This window comes from Pelodiscus sinensis, chromosome 14, assembly GCF_049634645.1.
Source record: "Pelodiscus sinensis isolate JC-2024 chromosome 14, ASM4963464v1, whole genome shotgun sequence".
NCBI lineage: Eukaryota > Metazoa > Chordata > Testudines > Trionychidae > Pelodiscus > Pelodiscus sinensis.
In genome coordinates this window covers 44,817,490-44,834,653 of record NC_134724.1, presented here as the reverse complement: position 1 = coordinate 44,834,653, position 17,164 = coordinate 44,817,490, and the positions used below count along the sequence as shown (strand labels likewise).

Below are 17,164 nucleotides of genomic sequence, written 5' to 3'. Positions count from 1 at the left end.
TGTGTCTGGCTTATTATTTGTTTTCTTATGCACTCATAAGAGGCAGATTTTTGCTTTTTTAAGAGTTGCTCGAACATGTCTGGTGCTTCAGTAAGTTAAAATCTCAGTGGGTGTCCCAATATTTTTTGCTGTAACTCACGTAGTATTTATGTACGCATAGCTCCAAAATTGTAATGCAATGTGTTGGGATACCCTGCTGTTGAAACAAAGCCTTGTGGGTGATGCCGGAAAAATAGATGAAAAGGATGGCTTAGTTATCCAGGCATCAAGTTTGAAATGTCTAGCTTCCCTATAACTAAAAGTTCATATACTGGTGCAGCAGGTTTATAGCTTCATCCTTGCAAGGAAGATATGCTCGTTTGCTTGCAGCGTAATATGTGTTGTTTGGACAAAACCTTATGACAACGGAGTATTTGGCTGCTGCCGAAGCATTGACACTAAAATACCCATGGAAATTTTTGATAGAATGAAGTAACGTTCAACTTAATTCAAATATGCTGTTCACCACCCCAATTTTGTGCACTGTGCAAACTGACCACTTTGCTACTTATACCCTAGAGATGGCTGTGTTTCTGTGTTGATTGTTTGCATATTCCTTCGGGAGAAAGGTGCAATGTAAATGTAAAACTGACATATCTCACAGGCTATGTCTACACTAGAGTTTTTCCAAGATACCTCCGGTATCCCAGAAAAACTCTGCTGCATCCAGGGAACACATACGCTTTTTCAGATCAGTTTCCAAAAAAGTGAGTGTGCACTTTCAGAAGCCCTGTATTCTTCATTTTATGAGGAATAAGGGCTCTTCTGAAAGAAGAGGTTTTTCTCACATTTGGCCCTGTGTAGATGAGCCAAATGTCAGAAAAGCCTCTTCTGAAAAAATAATTGGAAAAGGGTATGCAAATTGTGGTTCTCAATTTGCATACCTTTTTCCAAAAATACCCTGCAGTATAGACACAGTGCAGCAATAGAATCCTTTGCTAAAACGATTAAGCAAGAGAACTAGAGGGCTAAGTATGAAGCGGATGACCCATGGTAGAAATTCTGCCTGGAGGGGAAGAGGACTACAGTGATATGAATCGAGCATCAATAGGGGAAATTTTATAAGGATAGTTAAATGCTGGAATAGATTCCCAAATGGGTATTGTGGAATCACTGTTTTTGGCAGACCACTGACAGGGTGTGTGCGCAAAGGAGACATCCCTGACAGTTAGAGGTCTACCTGTCTTAAGGACACCCTCTGCTCCTGCCCCCACAAGGTTACTTTGCCAGAGGGATACTTTCCTATCCTTCCCCCTCATTTGATGAGCTTTCCCTGGAGGTGGACATCTTGCCCTGATCTGAGGCTTTTCTCACCTTGGTGTGTCGTTTAGGGAAGGTTGGTTGCTGCTTCCCTGTCCTACTCTAGCTTAGCTATACAGTTGCCCCGAAAGATAGAAAAACAAACAAACAATGGTTTGGTTTGGACTCTGGCTGTTTAACCTTCTGTGTGCCTTCTTCCCCCTCAGGCAGCAAAAGAAGCAACAAAAAGTCCCAAAACTTACAAAGAGCAAAAGAAAAACAAAAGTTTCCTTTTAAAATCCCGAGGTTTGTGTTCCTGGTTCAAAATGATCCCACGAGTGCTGCCACCATGTCAGGGCTGTTCCCCACTCTGGCACTCCGAGTGCAGAAGGTAGGGGCCCACAAGAGACCTTAAATACTTTGCCTCTATAGGCTTTTCCTTAAAAAGCTCCCCACGGTCACAGATTCCCTGGCCTTAGAAAGTAGATGCCACCACCAAGTGAAACAAAAAAAAAAAAGCTCCTTCCTTCTTAAACCCAGGAAGAAAGCACTTCCAGAAGGGTACCTCCAAAGTTCTTTACCACAAGAGAGTTTAGAAGGGGGTGGGGAAACAAACTGCAGTCTCTGATAGCTCATCTCTCAGTTTTAGGCATGCATACGCAGACCTCCTTTTACCTTTCAGGAAACAAGAATCAAAATCATTACCTTAAAGAAGGTGATTTTATTATCAAAACCAAAAGCTATACTTGGTAAAGCAGACTTGCTTGCTAGGTGTTACAGAGCAACTGAGAACAAAACAAATTAAAACACAGAGAAATTGTATCTGAGGGATACAACTTAAAATACAATGTATGGGGGGGAGGGGGAAGCACATGGACTTAGCACAGAGAAGTTTAACCAAACAACAAAACAAAGAAAATAACCTGAGCATGACTAAGTAGACATGTTCCTATCCATTCACAATCTGTGCTTCAAGGTCAAGTCCATTTCCATGCCCAGTATTCCTTGTAGGAAAGTGTCAAATTTAAGTTTTGAAGTTTCATGTGCCAACAGTGTCCTTGTGCTATGTATATTGGACAGACTTCTCAGACACTTCACCAAAGAATTAATGCCCACAAATCAGACATCAGACATCTTCACAAGGAAAAATCAGTTGCTTTTCATTTCAACCTACCTGGACATAGTTGTAACAGCTTTACTACATGCATCTTACTTCAAAGAGACTTTAGCACCAGATTACGGAGGGAAACTTCAGAACTTTCTTTCATGCTTAAATTTGACACTTTACGAATGGGCCTTAACAAAGATGCTAATTACCTTAACCATTATAAAGACAGCTTCCCCACTTATCACCCCTGATTAGCTATCTATTGACTCATTAAATAGCTATTCCCTCCCTTCCTCCCTCTCCCTCACCCCACCTTCTGTACTAAATCTGATTTGTCAGTTTAATAATGTGCTCACTTTTTTCATTGTATTCCTTTGGTATATATCAGTGGTTCTCAACTTGTTTCGGTCCACGGACCACCAGGCCAATCAAAAAATTTTCGTGGACCACCTGCAGCACATGTAGCACAGGACGAATGACACAGCAACCACTCAGCACGACGGCGGCAGCTACACTGATGCTTAGAGCCTCAGACAAAAGTTACTGGCAACACAACCCAGTTGTGTCCTAGGTGACGCTATGGATGATGCGCCGCGTGCTTGTGAACACGGTGTAGAACAGCCTAACGGTGGCGCCTGCTCATGCTGTATGACTTTGGACAATGTTTCTGTGGACCATCGAAAAAGTCACCATGGACCACCAGTTGAGAACCACAGGTATATATGGTCGTGCCAATTCTCTTCCAGAATATGATCTGAGGAAGTGGATCTGGCCCACAAAAGCTCATCACCTATTAAACCATCTTGTTAGTCTTTAAAGTTCTACATTGTTTTTCCTTTTGTTTTAACAAATTAAGACACAATAAATCCAAGAGTAAAGGGCAGGTTGCAGAGAAAACAGGTAACTAACAGGGTTAACAGGCTATAGGCGTAACCCCCCATGTGATGGATACAGGAGATGGAAATGTAACAAGTAAGACAATATGAATTCTTAGGGTTACCATCCATAAGGTAAGATTGAATCATAAATCCATGGGTGGATGGGGCCCCATGGTGTGGTTCTATCTTAGGTCATCTTCCTTCTGGTCCAATACCTAAAACTAACTAGTCCACCAATTGAGCATAGTCCGTCAGTTAAAGGAAGCCAATGCTTTCTGACCCAGTCCCTCATCAGTCCACGTTATCCTACTGTGTCTCACGTACCTCTTATCATATCTTAAAATCATTACCTCTCTCATTTCATGATCACTTGCACTCAAGCTGCCTTCCCCTTATAAATTCACAACCAGTTCCTCTCTGCTTGTCAAAATCAAACCGATAAAAGTCTCTTCCCTTGAAGCATTCTCGAATTTGCTGGATAATCTGTGCCATGCTGTGCTATTTTCCCAACACATATCTGTTGAAGTCCCCGATCACCACCAAGTCCTGTGCTCTGGATGATTTATCACTTGCAGTAGATACCATATGTATCACAGCCAGTTGTTCCTCATCCTTTAAGGCTGGGGTCTTAAACTCCCCGCCTGTGGGACTACTGCTGCTGCCCCAGCCAAGCGTCCCAAATAATCCCCAAGGCCACAGGTTGCAATGGGGAAGAGGACAGGAAAGGAGCAGAGTTTAGGGGAGGGGCCACCAGAACTCCCAGGCCAGATAGTGAATATGCTCCAGCCCAGAAATGGCCTGGGAGTTGGGAGTTTAAGACCCCTGCTTTAAGGCAATTCCTCTCCCCTTTTTTGTTTGCCTCAAGCTTTCTTCAATATAGCAAACAAGAGCAGCACAAAGGGGAGTTTTGCGAGGGAGTTCTCCAGGTGAAGGTGTGAATTGTCTTTTAATTTGTTGCACGTTTGCTTTCTTGCCATGGAGCTGCTTGACTGAAGTTTATTCTGTGGTCTTTGGGGTGGGGGCGTGTCTGTGAGCTGAGTCAACCAGCCAGTTTGGCAAGGGTGAAACTTTCTAAGGAGGCATTAGCCTACCATTTTTTGATCCCTAATTCCTTTGGGATCCCTTGGCAAGGGAGCAGGACTGAAGAACAGAGGGTTAAAAATACAACCCCTGAGCCATCAGAAGAGCTTGCAATGAGGAGATTTTTTGAGGACTTTAGAAAGGGAGCGTGAGAGCTGCATACGCTAACCTCTCTTCCTCCTCCAATAAAATAAAACAAAGGACAAACACACAAAAACTCCTGGAGAATAAAATAAGCAGACATAAACTCAGCAGCAAAGTGGAAGCTATCCCGTTTATTGCACTGAATGTAGCTTATGTTTGCCTGCCTTGTGGGTAGGCAGCATGTGTGTTCACTAACAGGTTCCACTCACTTCTAGGGCACCGGCGCCTTGGTACTTCGGGCATTAGTTCACTTCTAGGCCCAAAGCCCGTCCTTACATTCTATCCCTCCATTGTCCTCTCTTTCATTCAGCAACTTCTTTTACTGCAGAAGCTGTAGCTTCTTCTTTGTGACATTGGGGCTTCCCCTCCAGGATATCAAAAAGTTTCTCTTTACAAAATGGCAGCATTTCTTTCACTGTCCTGACGTGGTCATTGCTCCAGTGACTGGTAGGGGAACTCAGACACAGCCACTACTCCAGATTAGGGATGTTAAATATTGGTTAGTCGACTATTCTGTTGTCCCCGGGGGCGAGACCGGCAGCAGCGCGAGGTGCCAGGCAGGAGCTAGTCCGTGAGGGGAGCCCATTTAAAAACCAGCTCCTCTTGCGGACCGGCTGCTTGTCGCCCTGTGCTGCTGCGTCTGTCTGGGGGAGGGAGGACGGTGTGGAGAGAGAGGTTTGAGCTCTCAGAACCGGCACGAACTAGAACTGAGCTGGGTTGCCTGCACGCCCGGCTCCTTATACACTTTAAATGCAGAGCCACAGCGGGGGTAGGTCCCAGACCCAACAGGAACCAGAAGTGAGCCGGGCTGCTGGTCAGCCTGCTAAAAAATGTACTGGTGGGGGAAGGGAAATACACGTAGTCCATAGTATTAACCTATAAGCTTTTTGCTTATTGGTTAATTGAGTACACTATTACATCTCTACTCCAGATGCTATCCAGGGATCCTGTGTCTAGCAACTATGTTCCCAGATGCTGCTACTCTTTCCAACATCTTCTGCCAACTCCTCCCTTGAGGGTTTACCAGCCTCCTCCCAGGAAGTAACTACTGATTACTTAATTCCATAGCCAAAAATACACCTCGGTTCTCCCAGGGAGTGACTGCAGATTACTTCCCCAGCAGCATCTTTCTGCTGCCAACTTCCTGATTTTATACCAGTCCTTCTGGTTCCTTCTCAGCTGGGTTCCATTGCCATTTGGCCTTTCAAGCCCTCGCTGTCCCACAGGTGCAATTTAACCTGCTCTGCCTGATATGGGTGTGAGCACCTCATCAGATGTACCTGTGGTGCAAGCAACTTATGACCCACAGAGAATGAGTACAGGCTCCTGAGCTTAGAGTGACTGCACTGGACATGCTAAGGAAGGTAGAGAAGTAGCTGGATGAGACTTTCTGGCACCTAGTAGAGCACTCGGATCGCTTGGGTGCTGTTGTGATGGATGAACATCTCAGGGAAGGAAAACATCAAGATAGAGCGAAGGTCTCACTTTCCAGATGACGTTGTTCTCTTAAACAGATGATCCCTGTCCAGATGAGGAGACCCTAGTTATTAGAAAGTGAAAGGAAATAGTAATAGGGGAATTGATCATTAAAAATATAGATAACTGGGTTTCTGATGATTGGGAGAACCAGTGGTTGTTAAGGATATGGGTCTCATGAGACATTTAAACAGGGTTATGTACAGTGTTGGAGAGGAACTGGTAGTTGTGGTACATGTAGGTTCTAATGACATAGGGGATGGTAGAAGAGAGATCTTGGAGGCTAAATTGGAGTACCAGGTATGAGATTAAAGTTCTCCATGGTAGCATTCTCTGAAAGGCTTCTAGTTCAATGTGTAGTATCATTAGACAGGCAGAACTATAGAATCTCAATGCATGGATGTGGTAATGGTGGTCAGAGGAGGGAATTAGTTTTAATAGGAATTGTGGACACTTTTTGGAATGGAGGAGTCTATAAAGGAAGGATGGGCTCACCTAACGTAAAAAGAAACCAGATTATTGATATGTAAAATTAAAAAGGCCATAAAGGAATTTTTAAACTAAAGGCTGGGCAAAAGCCAACAGTTGTGGAAGAGCTTGCAATGTAGACTTATCCATTTGGGAAGCATTTATTAAAGGGAATACTCTGTAGTGGCTGTCCCCAACCAGTCCATCACTGAGGCTCTGACCCTCAGTCTCCATCTCAGTCCCACACCTCCTCCTTCCCTCACCGCTTTGTTTTCCAGTAGCAGACAGTCCCTTTGCAAATCACAGGCTGCATGCTGCCAGTAGCCCCAGTCTGATTTCCTGGATGTCTTCTCTGCGGGATTAAGGGGATAGGAAGGGGTTTAGAGGGGTGTGGATTGCTGTAGCAAGGGGTGGACCTGGCCAGCAAGAAAGTATTTATCTGAGTATGGCCCCCACAGCCTCAGGAGGGGAGAGGAGGGCAGGCTGCTTGCACGGATTGCCCCAGTGCATTTAGCAGGGCGTTCTGGGGCTGGGGTGGGGGATTATGACAAATCAGCTAACCGGCTGCCAAGGGGAGTTGAGGCTGGTGCCTCTGAGCATTGAAGAAAAGTCATTTCCCTTGAGCCTGCTTGGGAGGCCAGTGTCCTGCATGCTACGGGGTGCTGAGGGGGGAAGGAGTTTTTTCCTTGGCTTGGGAGCTTGTTCAGCACTTTCCCACACCCAACCCTTTGGTCCCAGCCCGGAGCCCACATCTCCTGTCCCAGTCCAGTGAAATGGAGTGAGGGTGGGGGAGAGCAAGTGATGGACAGAGGGGGGAATGGAGTGGGCGGGGCCTGAGGGAAGAGGCAGGGTCTTGGGGAAGAGGTGGGATAGATCCTGAATTGCCCTGACATTTAAAAAGTGATCTTGGGCATAAAAAGGTTGGAGACCACTGCTCTATATCCTAAGTAAAGGGGAATAAATAAAAGTTGATCAAGTGCAGGTAGGAACTGAAGAACAACAGTTCAAATAAAAAAGAGTCCCATTCAATTACATCAAATGAAGGCAGACAGTTAATTGCTGACAAATGTTATAAGAGCTTGTGCAAGAAGTCTAAGTACAGAGATGGATGGCCTGAAGTGCCTGGTATTAAATGGGATATCAATAGAACAGGAATCACAGGAAGTTGGATGGAGGAGGAAGTGGGGCGTACCCATAAAAGCTCATGATATCAACCATATGTTATGTTAGTCTGAAAGGTGTTGGAAGACTTTGTTATTTTTTTACGGGTTTTTTTTGGTTATAGACTAACATGGCTACACCTCTGAAACTCTTGATGGCCAAAGGACATGGCAATACCAGGGTACAAAATATATAGTAATGACAGAGTGCTGCTTGGTTGCCATCCCCATGCACAGGGGATTGGCCATCAGCTCTGGGTCCCACTTGGCTTCCAGCCCCAGTGTTTGGCTGCTGGGCCCACTTCTAGGTCCCGCATGCAGGGTCCTGCCCAACCCCAAAGCTTGGGGTCCTGGTCACTGCCCAACCTGCAAGATCCCAGCTGATGGCCCCAGTGTTAGGGGGCAGTGAGGGGTGTGGACAGAGGTAAGAGAGGCTGCAGTTCAGAACACCCAATCCAAAAATAGTTCTCACCTCTCTGATCTGAGGTACATGCACAGACTCTCAAACAGAGGAAACCCAATTCCTGTATCAAATACAGTAATTAGACTTGCTTTTGTATAGAACTCCTTATCTGAAGAGATTAAGCCTGACTTTGTAAGCAGCTAGGTATTATTACTAGCTCTATCTGGACAACTGAAGGCCCAAAGAGGTAAAGTGATTTGTCCAAAATCACAGAGAATCCGTGGCAGATTTACGATCTGGCCTAGGTTGCCTCAATCCTTGTCTTGAGATCTAACCACTATGTCATCAGCAATGTTTTGTCATTTCTTTAGCTCAGTTGCTAGGCACTCCCTTTCAGGCAAAATTGTAATAACTTAATGGATGAAATCTATATCCGAGGAATCTCAAGCTAAGGATCATCATGAAAGCCTTGTATTTTTTTTAATTAGCAAACTATCAGTGAACTGCATAGCCTCCCTTCCTGGACGTGGTAGGGATGCTTGATTTTCTTCTTGTCTTTGTTTTATCTGCACCATACATAGGGAGGGCACTTCCATTTCTACGCCATCATTATAACATCTTTCACCAGCATTAACATTTCACATGTAAAAAATATGACAGATGTCAGGAAAAGATTTATCTAGTGAAATTCATGTAGTACATAATTTTCTTAGTCTTTTGTCAAATTTATGCTGCCTAGTCATTTAGGATAGCAAGATATGAAAAAACATGTAGCGTCACACAGATGTGACAAATATAGTGCATGTTCTCATCTAATCTAATTTAAAAAAGTCTGGTGGTGGTCAGCTATTCTTAGGGGAGAAACAGTATTTTTGTGTACGTGCGGAGACCGTATTGCACAATTCTGATTGAAGCTTCTGGGCACTATTTTAAAATAAATAATTAAAAAATCATCATGATATTTGGGGACTATAATAAGAAGATTTTTGTTCAGAATTGTAACTAAATTGGAGAAAATGTAGGCTGACTGTTTTTCAAATCATAACACTGGAATCTCATTAAAGATGCGTGGCTTTTTGTTGCTCTCTGTCTTCTAAAACAGTGCCCTTTGTTTTACTATGCAAGTATAGTATCCAGTTTTATAAACTATGTGGAGTTATGTACCTCTTTATTGGAGATCAGAATGTAGTCAACTGAAGAAACATTCTATCTCCTAATTGCTCTGAAAGACTTTCTGTTTTGGTAAATCAGAATCGATCTGCCAATCTGTTTCCTGTAAAATGTTGTTTGATATATAGATTAGAGCAAATAATCTATAGCCACGATTTGGGGTTCTTAGAATTTTTAAATGCCAGAGCTTTACAGTGGTTTACACATGTGAAACTCTATGCAACCAGGGCATAAAGGCTATGGATGGACTTATATTGGCTTCAGTGGGCACTGTGACTGGACAAGTCCAAAATTTTCAGACTGAAGGTGTTCTCTATTGATTGCATAAGTAAGAATTCAATGTGAACTGCTAGAACCCTTGTCCCATTGAAAATTTGTGTACTGTATTTTTATGTGAACTTGGTTTCAATTTCTGTGGCTCATTCTGTTTCCACACTCTCAGGGTATGTCTACACAGCAGCATTTTCAAATAACGAATGTTATTCCAAAATAACATAGTGCACGTCTACACTATGAGCCTTTATTTCAAAATAATGTTGAGCTGGAGGACTTCTTACTCTGACTCACAGTAACCCTCCTTTCATGAGGGGTAATAGAAGTCAAAGGAAGATTGTTCTTCCTTTGACCTCTTGCTGTGTAGACAGCTCCAAAAGCTGAATTAAACTATTTCAATTTAAGCTACCCAATTGATGTAGCTCAAGTTGTGTAGCTTAATTCGACTTTAGTCCTGCTGTGTAAACATACCCTCAAGGCCCTCATCTTCCTAAGCAACTCTAAGGTCCCCTTTCCTTGGACTAACTGCAGGTCTGCTAAGGAGTGCAGGAAGGTGACCTTGTAATTATTTTCCTACACTTCTCATATTCTCTTCCTCTACGTTCAAAGTAAAAAATACTTTTAGACCAGCAGTGCTAAATACTTGGCCAGTACATACTGGCTGGTACTGAAGCCAATATGTACTAGGATTTCATTATTTCCCAGCATGTCATGTGTTGACCACCTTCAGTGTTATGACATACCAAAGCCAACATGTGATGCCTTTCCCTGCCCTGACAATTACGTGCCAAAGAAAACCACAGCCTCTTCCCACATAAGAAGTTTCTAGCCAGTTCTCTTCTGGCATGTTATATTCTGAAACAGTTAAATAAAATGAAGAATGTTTAACTTCTATTCATAACTTGTCATGAATTGTATCCAGATAACTTTTTAAAGATGAGTATTATTGATACTAAATCAGTCATATAAGAAAAAAGATAGTTTATAATCCATCAGAGGGTGTAAAAAATGCACATGTTCTTCCTGATAGCTAAATTTTGCAGCTGGATTTTTATTTACTTAGGTGAAATAAAAATATGTAATATAACAAATAACTAAACAATAAAAATAACAACTGTTGCCCATTAAAGGTGGCATAAGAGCATAGATATCAACTGAAGGCAGGGCTCACAGTGGTGGTCTTAAATACATTCAGTCCTTCTCCATTAACGGTTGCTGATAAACCCTCTCTACCTTATGGGAGTATGGATGTGCATTCCTGGGGATAAAAACTAAGTCCAAAAATTGTGAGGGGAAAAAAAGAGGAAAGAATTAAAAAGGGAGAAATTTAGAAAGAATAAAGAATAGAAAATTGCCCATCTAAGTTTCTAAACCCTCACAATTAGGCAATTAAATGTTTATAAGAATTTGGAAACAAGATCTCAGGTCTTTAGCTATTTTTCTGGTCATCTTTATTACCAACATAACAATTTGTATGTTTTGCTGTTCAAAATATTACATTTCTCATCAACAATATCAGTCACAACAGTTTCTTTGGGATTTAAATATCACTCATCATAACGTGCATTTGTGGGCTGTGTTTTAGAGAACAGACGCAAATTCAAGTTTCAAAACAATTCAGGAACAGGAAAACCACACCCTTGCAAAGCACACACAGCTTTATCATTGTGGATATTTGGGGGTTTTTTGCATGGCATTCAGAGAGAAGTTAGTCCATTTTATAGTGTGCAATCATTTCTGAAAAATATTGTTTGCAAACATATTATAGCTTATCAAAAAGTGAAATAAATGTTCTTGCTAAAACATGTATATATATCAAAAAAGTTGCAGCATGAAGGAGAAAAAGATATTTAGACTGACATTCAGGTAATAGTGAACTTTATGTGAAGATGAACTGTTCTTACGTAGACAGTATCTTCTATCAGGACAAGAATACACCGGAATTAAATGCTACCCACATACCATGTGCATAAGGGATGGGCAACTAGGAATGGAGGGTAGGCCGTATGAATGGCCCTCCTTCACTTCAGTGGGCTGCAGCAGCTCGTGGCCCACTATGGTTCCACCTGTGGCCCCGACCCCCCCATCTGCCCCTCTCCTCCACATGCTTCTCGTGCACTGGGGCCCCGGGCTTACTTGCTCCTCCTCCTCCTCCCTCCCAGGACTTTCATAGCAAATCATACTCCGTCCCTGCTCCTTCCCCTTCCTCCCAGAGCAGGAACACCTCAAATAGCTGATTTGCAGCGTTCCAGCTTTGGGAGGGAGCAGGAGGAGTGGGGACAGAGTGGGAATCAGGGTATTTGCAGATCCTCTTGAAGTGCTGGGAGGGAGGCGGGAAAAGCAGGAAGTGCTCTGGTGCACAAGAGGTGTGTGGGTGAGGGGATTAACTAGGGGGTCCGCGGTGTGCAGGTGCAGAGCCCCGTGGGTTACATATGGCCTACAGGCCGCTGGTTGCCTACTACTGATGCATATGGTGTAGGGTTACCAGGTGTCCGGTATTCTACCAGACAGTCCGGTATTTGCGCTCTTTGTACGGTAAAAAAAATCAGAGAATACCAGCCATGTGCAATGTCCGGTATTCTCTGATTTTTCCGACTGCACACTGGACAGAAGCCTGGTGTGGGTAGGGGGAGTGACTGGAAGGTGGGGCCACGATCGGCACTAGAAGCCTGTGATTGTGCAGAAGCCTGGCGGGGGCGGGGGGAGTGACTGGAACTCCCAGCCACTCCTCCCAGCCCTGCCAGACTTCTGCGCAATCACAGGCTCCCAGCGCCGATGGCGGCCCTGCCTCCCAGCCTGGGAGTCCCAGCTGGGAGGCAGGGTTGCAATCGCTGCTTATCCCACATTCCTTTTTTTTTTTGCTCAGTATCTGGTATTTTTTGGGAGAGCACTTGGCAACCCTAGTTTTACAAGAGAGCTTTGAATATAACATAATAATAAAGCTTACGTGACTTGTAATACTGTTTGATGGGTAGAACATGTTTTCATCCCTTTGGACCAGATTCATTTCTGGTTTTACGCCTCTGAGGTGGATGGAGCTACACAAGAGATAAACATAAACCCTATTAAGTTTCACAGTTGTTTTTTATTACTTTCACCTTCCCTCTTCCATACCATAAGTTAAATAAAAAACAAAGGGAACAATACAAAGTAAGCATATCTGGCATTTTGGCATTCAGTGAGAAAAACATAGACCACATATGCTGGATCAGTATCTAAAAAGAGCGTAGATTAGTCATGATGTATTTGCAGCATTGCCCTTGTCTTGTTCTATTCAGTGAGAGGGGGGAAGGGATCTTGGAAGATTGTGTGACATCTGTGCACTCAGAACATTGTATGTGTTCTGCAGTGCCTATGGAGTGGAGACTGAAGCTGCATACAGTTTTTTCACAGGGCAATGAAATATATGAATGTAGCTCAGAGAATTAAAAAAAACCCAGTGCTCACTAGATATCAGTATTACATGAACTTTATTTCTTAAGGACTCAGTTCAGTAAAGTTCTTAAGCATGTGTCTAACTTTAAGTGCATGGATGGTCCCATTGCTTGCTCTAACCATCTTATGATTTCTTCATGAGGAAGCTTAATTATTGTACCTGATATTCTTTTTTCTTCTGTAGCTTCAGTGTGTATTCTGCTCCATCCCTTCCTCCTCCCATTTCTGAAAATCCTGAATCTGGGAGGTTGTCAGAAAAATGCAGTTGATTACACCACGCCCCCTCCCCCTCACTCTCTTTTTATTTTTCCAAGACTGATTTGTTACAGCAGCGAACACAAAGGAGTGAAATCTGCCCTCTCTGGAATCTTTGAAAGCTCTTCTGTAAAACTGCTCCCTTTTTGGGCCACAGACACCAAATACCACAGAGGAAGTTATCTGCACAGCCGCTGTGGTTCTTTAGTTTCCTTTCTTTCTTGACATTAAGCAATCAGAATAGCTAAATCACAAGAAGTTACAGAACAGACTTCCTGTCATCTTAGTATACAATCCATATATACCAGAAATGAGAGTTAAGAATTGTACCCATATTGGCATGAAATTCTTAGGAACTGTTACTGATAGAATCATAAAAGGTGTTTTTTTTAAAAATTAACCCAAGATAAAAAATAATTGAATACTTTTAGATATCTGCCAAGAGATACATATGAATAGAATAGTTATATATGTTTTATTTCTTTAAGAATAAGGAGGTTGGAACCATTATTAGGTTCAAGTCCTGCAGGATCCCAGTCCTGCAATCAGTTAATAGGCCAAAGTAAGGAGACCATTGCCTTCAACTGGATTTTAACCTCTGAAGAGTGTAGGAGCAGACCCCATTATTACTAGCCAAAGGGAATATAAATAAAGACTCAGATTATGCAGTTAGATTGCTCAGATGAACTCTTATATGCAGCCATATTCCTACTAAAGTCAAGAAAGCTCTGCATGCATGCAAGATTGCCAACTCTTGTGACATTTCAAGGGTGTAAAGAGTGTGGGGATGGAGGCAAAATAGGGCTAATATATCTCAGCATTTCCTTTATTTCTTAATGCAATTACTAATTTTGTGGGGAAGGCTAAATTCCCTAGTTGTGTAGTCCCCCGTATTTGGTAATTTCCAGGAATCATGTCAATACACCAGAATCTCAGCTTGTATTAAAATATAAAATAAGTCTCTAGCCCTCCTGACATAAGTCAGAATGTGGCATATAAAAGTTGAAAAGGCAAATAAAAGAATTCCAAGTATAATATTTTTTTTAAATCTCATCTGATAATGTAAATTTCAGGTTTTGTGGTCCCTAACTCTAGATTTTTGAACACTGGGGATTGGTAATATTCTAGGTGTAAGGGCTTGTTTATGCTGAACCAGCTGGAGTATTGCCCAAATAATTTTCAAATTATTTGGAAAATAAAGTATATTCCACAGGAAGACTTTACTGTTATAGTTTTTAGAGCATAATATTCTTACTGTGTTTGGTAAGGGGAAGTTATAAAGTACTCGAGCTGATATAAAAGTAACAATTGAAATTTTCTTTTATTTCTCTGTCTTTTCTTTTATTTCTCTGTCTTTTCACTCCCCCCGCCCCAGTGTTTGTCAGCATCCGAATTCCTAATAGTAGGGTTATTTTCATATTCACCACCCCCTACCATCTTTATTTTTCTCTGCTCCATTTCATTCACTTCCTCTACCTCCGCTATCCACCTCATCTCTCTCTGCCCCTCCTCAAAAATCTCTTTTTGCCATCTGCTTACTCTAACTCTATGGGTTGCTTTTCCTCCCACTCTATTCCCTTTTTTCCACTTGTTAATCTGTTTCTCAGGGGTTGTCTTCCCCTCTTTGAGTCACTCTCCTTTCTTGCCTTGCTGAGTTTCTCCCCCTTCTTTTCTGCACTTTAGAGTTTTCCGATTCATTCCTGTTGTGCTCACACCCTTTCCTTCCTGCCCCTCTGTGTGTGTACTTGTAGATATTGTAAATTGAATGTGGTTATAAAACATGATCTCTTTTCTTAACCAGAGTATAAGTGCATCAAAAGAAATGTAAACCAGAGCTGACAGTTATTTCAAGCAATTAATAAAATCATAAGCGTAGATTTACATTTCCAACCTTGTGCAATGTTGTTCTAAAGTGATCTAGCCTGTGAAGTGTTCCTCCATTCCAACACATGGGAGATTGAGAAAACAGGAAGAAAAAAAAAGAGCATGGCCAGGACATCCATATGCCCTTGTAATCTCCAATTGCCAGAAGAGTCCCTGAGGGTGACTAATAACTGCCAGTACTATAGCATGCAACAGCCTGGTAGCAGCCCTAATATACTCTAGGGAATGGACTGGCACACAGCTCACCCCAGGATCAAAGAGGAGGGCTGTAATGGTCTCCCTCAACAGAACTACGCCCAGCATTCTTTGAACACAGTTGAAAATTGGGCTGTCCATGTTGAATTCTAACTGTTGGTTACTAAATTTGTACCATTTATTTCCTGGAAATATTTTGTTTCAAAAGAAAATACATTCCAGTGCAGTACTCATAATGTTTGGTAAATATAAAAGAGAAATTAAAGGACTGATTAAAGAAATAAATTACTTTATTTAAGTTTTTATGGACATTATTTATGGTTGGAGGGATGGATAAATTATTGAAGAGTTTCAGTTTCCATTGAAAGCTCTCCATGAGAAAGCACAATAGAAAAAATATTGTGAACTGATTCTCTACTCCCTTGAATCTGTGTAGTCATCTATGCCTAGTCAGATGGGTGCAAAGTGCATGTAAAATGCTGTTATTCTGATTTGAAAGTGCTTTAAATCCATTTTCACTCACCCAGGGAAATGATCTTGCTAGATGTGTGAAATCTTTGCATTTCTCTAGTATTTGAAAAGTGAAATAACAACTATAGTATAAATCAAATCAGAGCACAAAATACAGAAAATGGAAATAATACAACGTGACAGACATCTTTTTTAACTAAGCCCGGATAAATGTTTTTTCTTCCCAAGTCTTGTAGCAAGTTTAGTGGAGCATGATGCCAAATAACAGACCTTTTAACCTGGTCTGTTTTGAACTCCCAGGAATGTTTCCTGGACTCCTGTGCAGCTGGCTCCACCCCTAAGAGCAGGGGGCGATCCTCCTCCTTTGTGCTGGCGTGGCCCTGTTTTATTCTCCCTAGAATGAACTCCATCCCCGGCCCGTGCATTTCAAACCACCCCCGGCCCGATCGGCGTGTGAGCTCTGGGAACTCTCTGCCCCAGTCCCTGCAGCCCAGACCAAAGCGCCGGAAAGCAGGGGGAGAGCGGGAGGGCTGCGCGCGGGTGCCAGAGACTCCTGCGCGGGGCCGAGCCCAGGAGGAGGGTGCTCAGCCCGGGCAGGGCTCTGCTCGTGCGCTGCGCGGCGGTGCTCCGGGGCCGTGGGGGAGGGACGGGCGGGGGCATGGCCCAGGCGCAAGCCCCCCCCCCCGGGAGGCCGGAGAATGGGCAGTCCCAGTCAGACATGTCAGTGGTTGCGCGGAGAGAGAGGCATGTAGCGGCCGCGAGCCGGGGAGCGGGAGCGGACCTGCCAGTGTAGGGCCCGCCAGCGGGGAGCTCGCCCCCCCGCGCAGAGCGGAGCGCGCAGCAGCCGGACTTGCGCCCGCCCCCGCCCCCGCCCCGGGCATGTGTGTTCGGGCCGCGCTGTGAGACGCGGGAGGGGAGCGCTCGCGCCGGCCGGAGGCTCCGAGACACGCGCTGCTGGGGGAAAGAGGGAAACAAAATGTCTGCCAGAGCCGCGGCTGCTGCCTCCAAGGTGAGCCCCCCCGGGGTAACAGCCCCCGCCCCCCCCCGGGGTAACAGCCCCCCCCGGGGTAACAGCCCCCGCCCCCCCCGGGGGTAACAGCCCCCCCCGGGGTAACAGCCCCCCGCCCCCCGGGGGTAACAGCCTGTGTTCTCAGCCAGCTGCTCGGTGCGCGAGGAGCCCCCCCCAGTCCGTTGGCCGCTGCCTCGCGCGGGGCTGTGGCCGGCCGGAGCGGGGGGGGGGGGGCGCGGAGACCCTCGGGGGCTGCCGGGCAGCAGGGGCCCGGCCTCCCCCACCGGCGGGGCGCGTGGCTGGCCGGGGGCGGTGGCAGCTCTGAGCCCTCCGGCCGGCGGAGCGGGGCTCGCTGGTCAGGCGAGGGGGCTCCCCGGGCGGTGTCGGGGCCCGGCTCCCGGCCGAGGCTCCTCCTGGAAGCGCCGCTTGCGGCTGGTCTCATTAAAAAAAGAAAGTTGAAGCGAATATTTGGTGGCC

The 17,164-nt window shown here is 44.4% G+C and overlaps 1 protein-coding gene and 1 long non-coding RNA gene across 9 annotated transcripts in view; one reads left to right on the top strand and one right to left on the bottom strand.

Moving 5' to 3' along the window:
* The window catches only part of LOC142818365 (uncharacterized), a 46,206-nt gene extending 30,123 nt beyond the window's left edge, over positions 1-16,083 (bottom strand). Inside the window, exons 1-2 of the long non-coding RNA XR_012895869.1 lie at positions 15,949-16,083; positions 12,386-12,476 (exon numbers count right to left, since the gene is read on the bottom strand). This is a non-coding gene — a long non-coding RNA (uncharacterized LOC142818365). The remainder of the gene's footprint in view (positions 1-12,385; positions 12,477-15,948) is intronic.
* TJP1 (tight junction protein 1) overlaps positions 1-17,164 on the top strand; it is a 299,612-nt gene that overhangs the window by 131,648 nt on the left and 150,800 nt on the right. Inside the window, exon 1 of one of the 8 annotated variants that reach the window (XM_075897728.1) lies at positions 16,501-16,687. The exons of 6 other annotated variants lie outside the window; for them this stretch is intronic. In XM_075897728.1, the coding sequence (XP_075753843.1) occupies positions 16,655-16,687 (33 nt within the window). In that variant the 5' untranslated portion in view covers positions 16,501-16,654. Of the gene's footprint in view, positions 1-16,500; positions 16,688-17,164 lie in introns of those variants that run through there. One more of the 8 variants, XM_075897729.1, reaches the window with a different exon arrangement.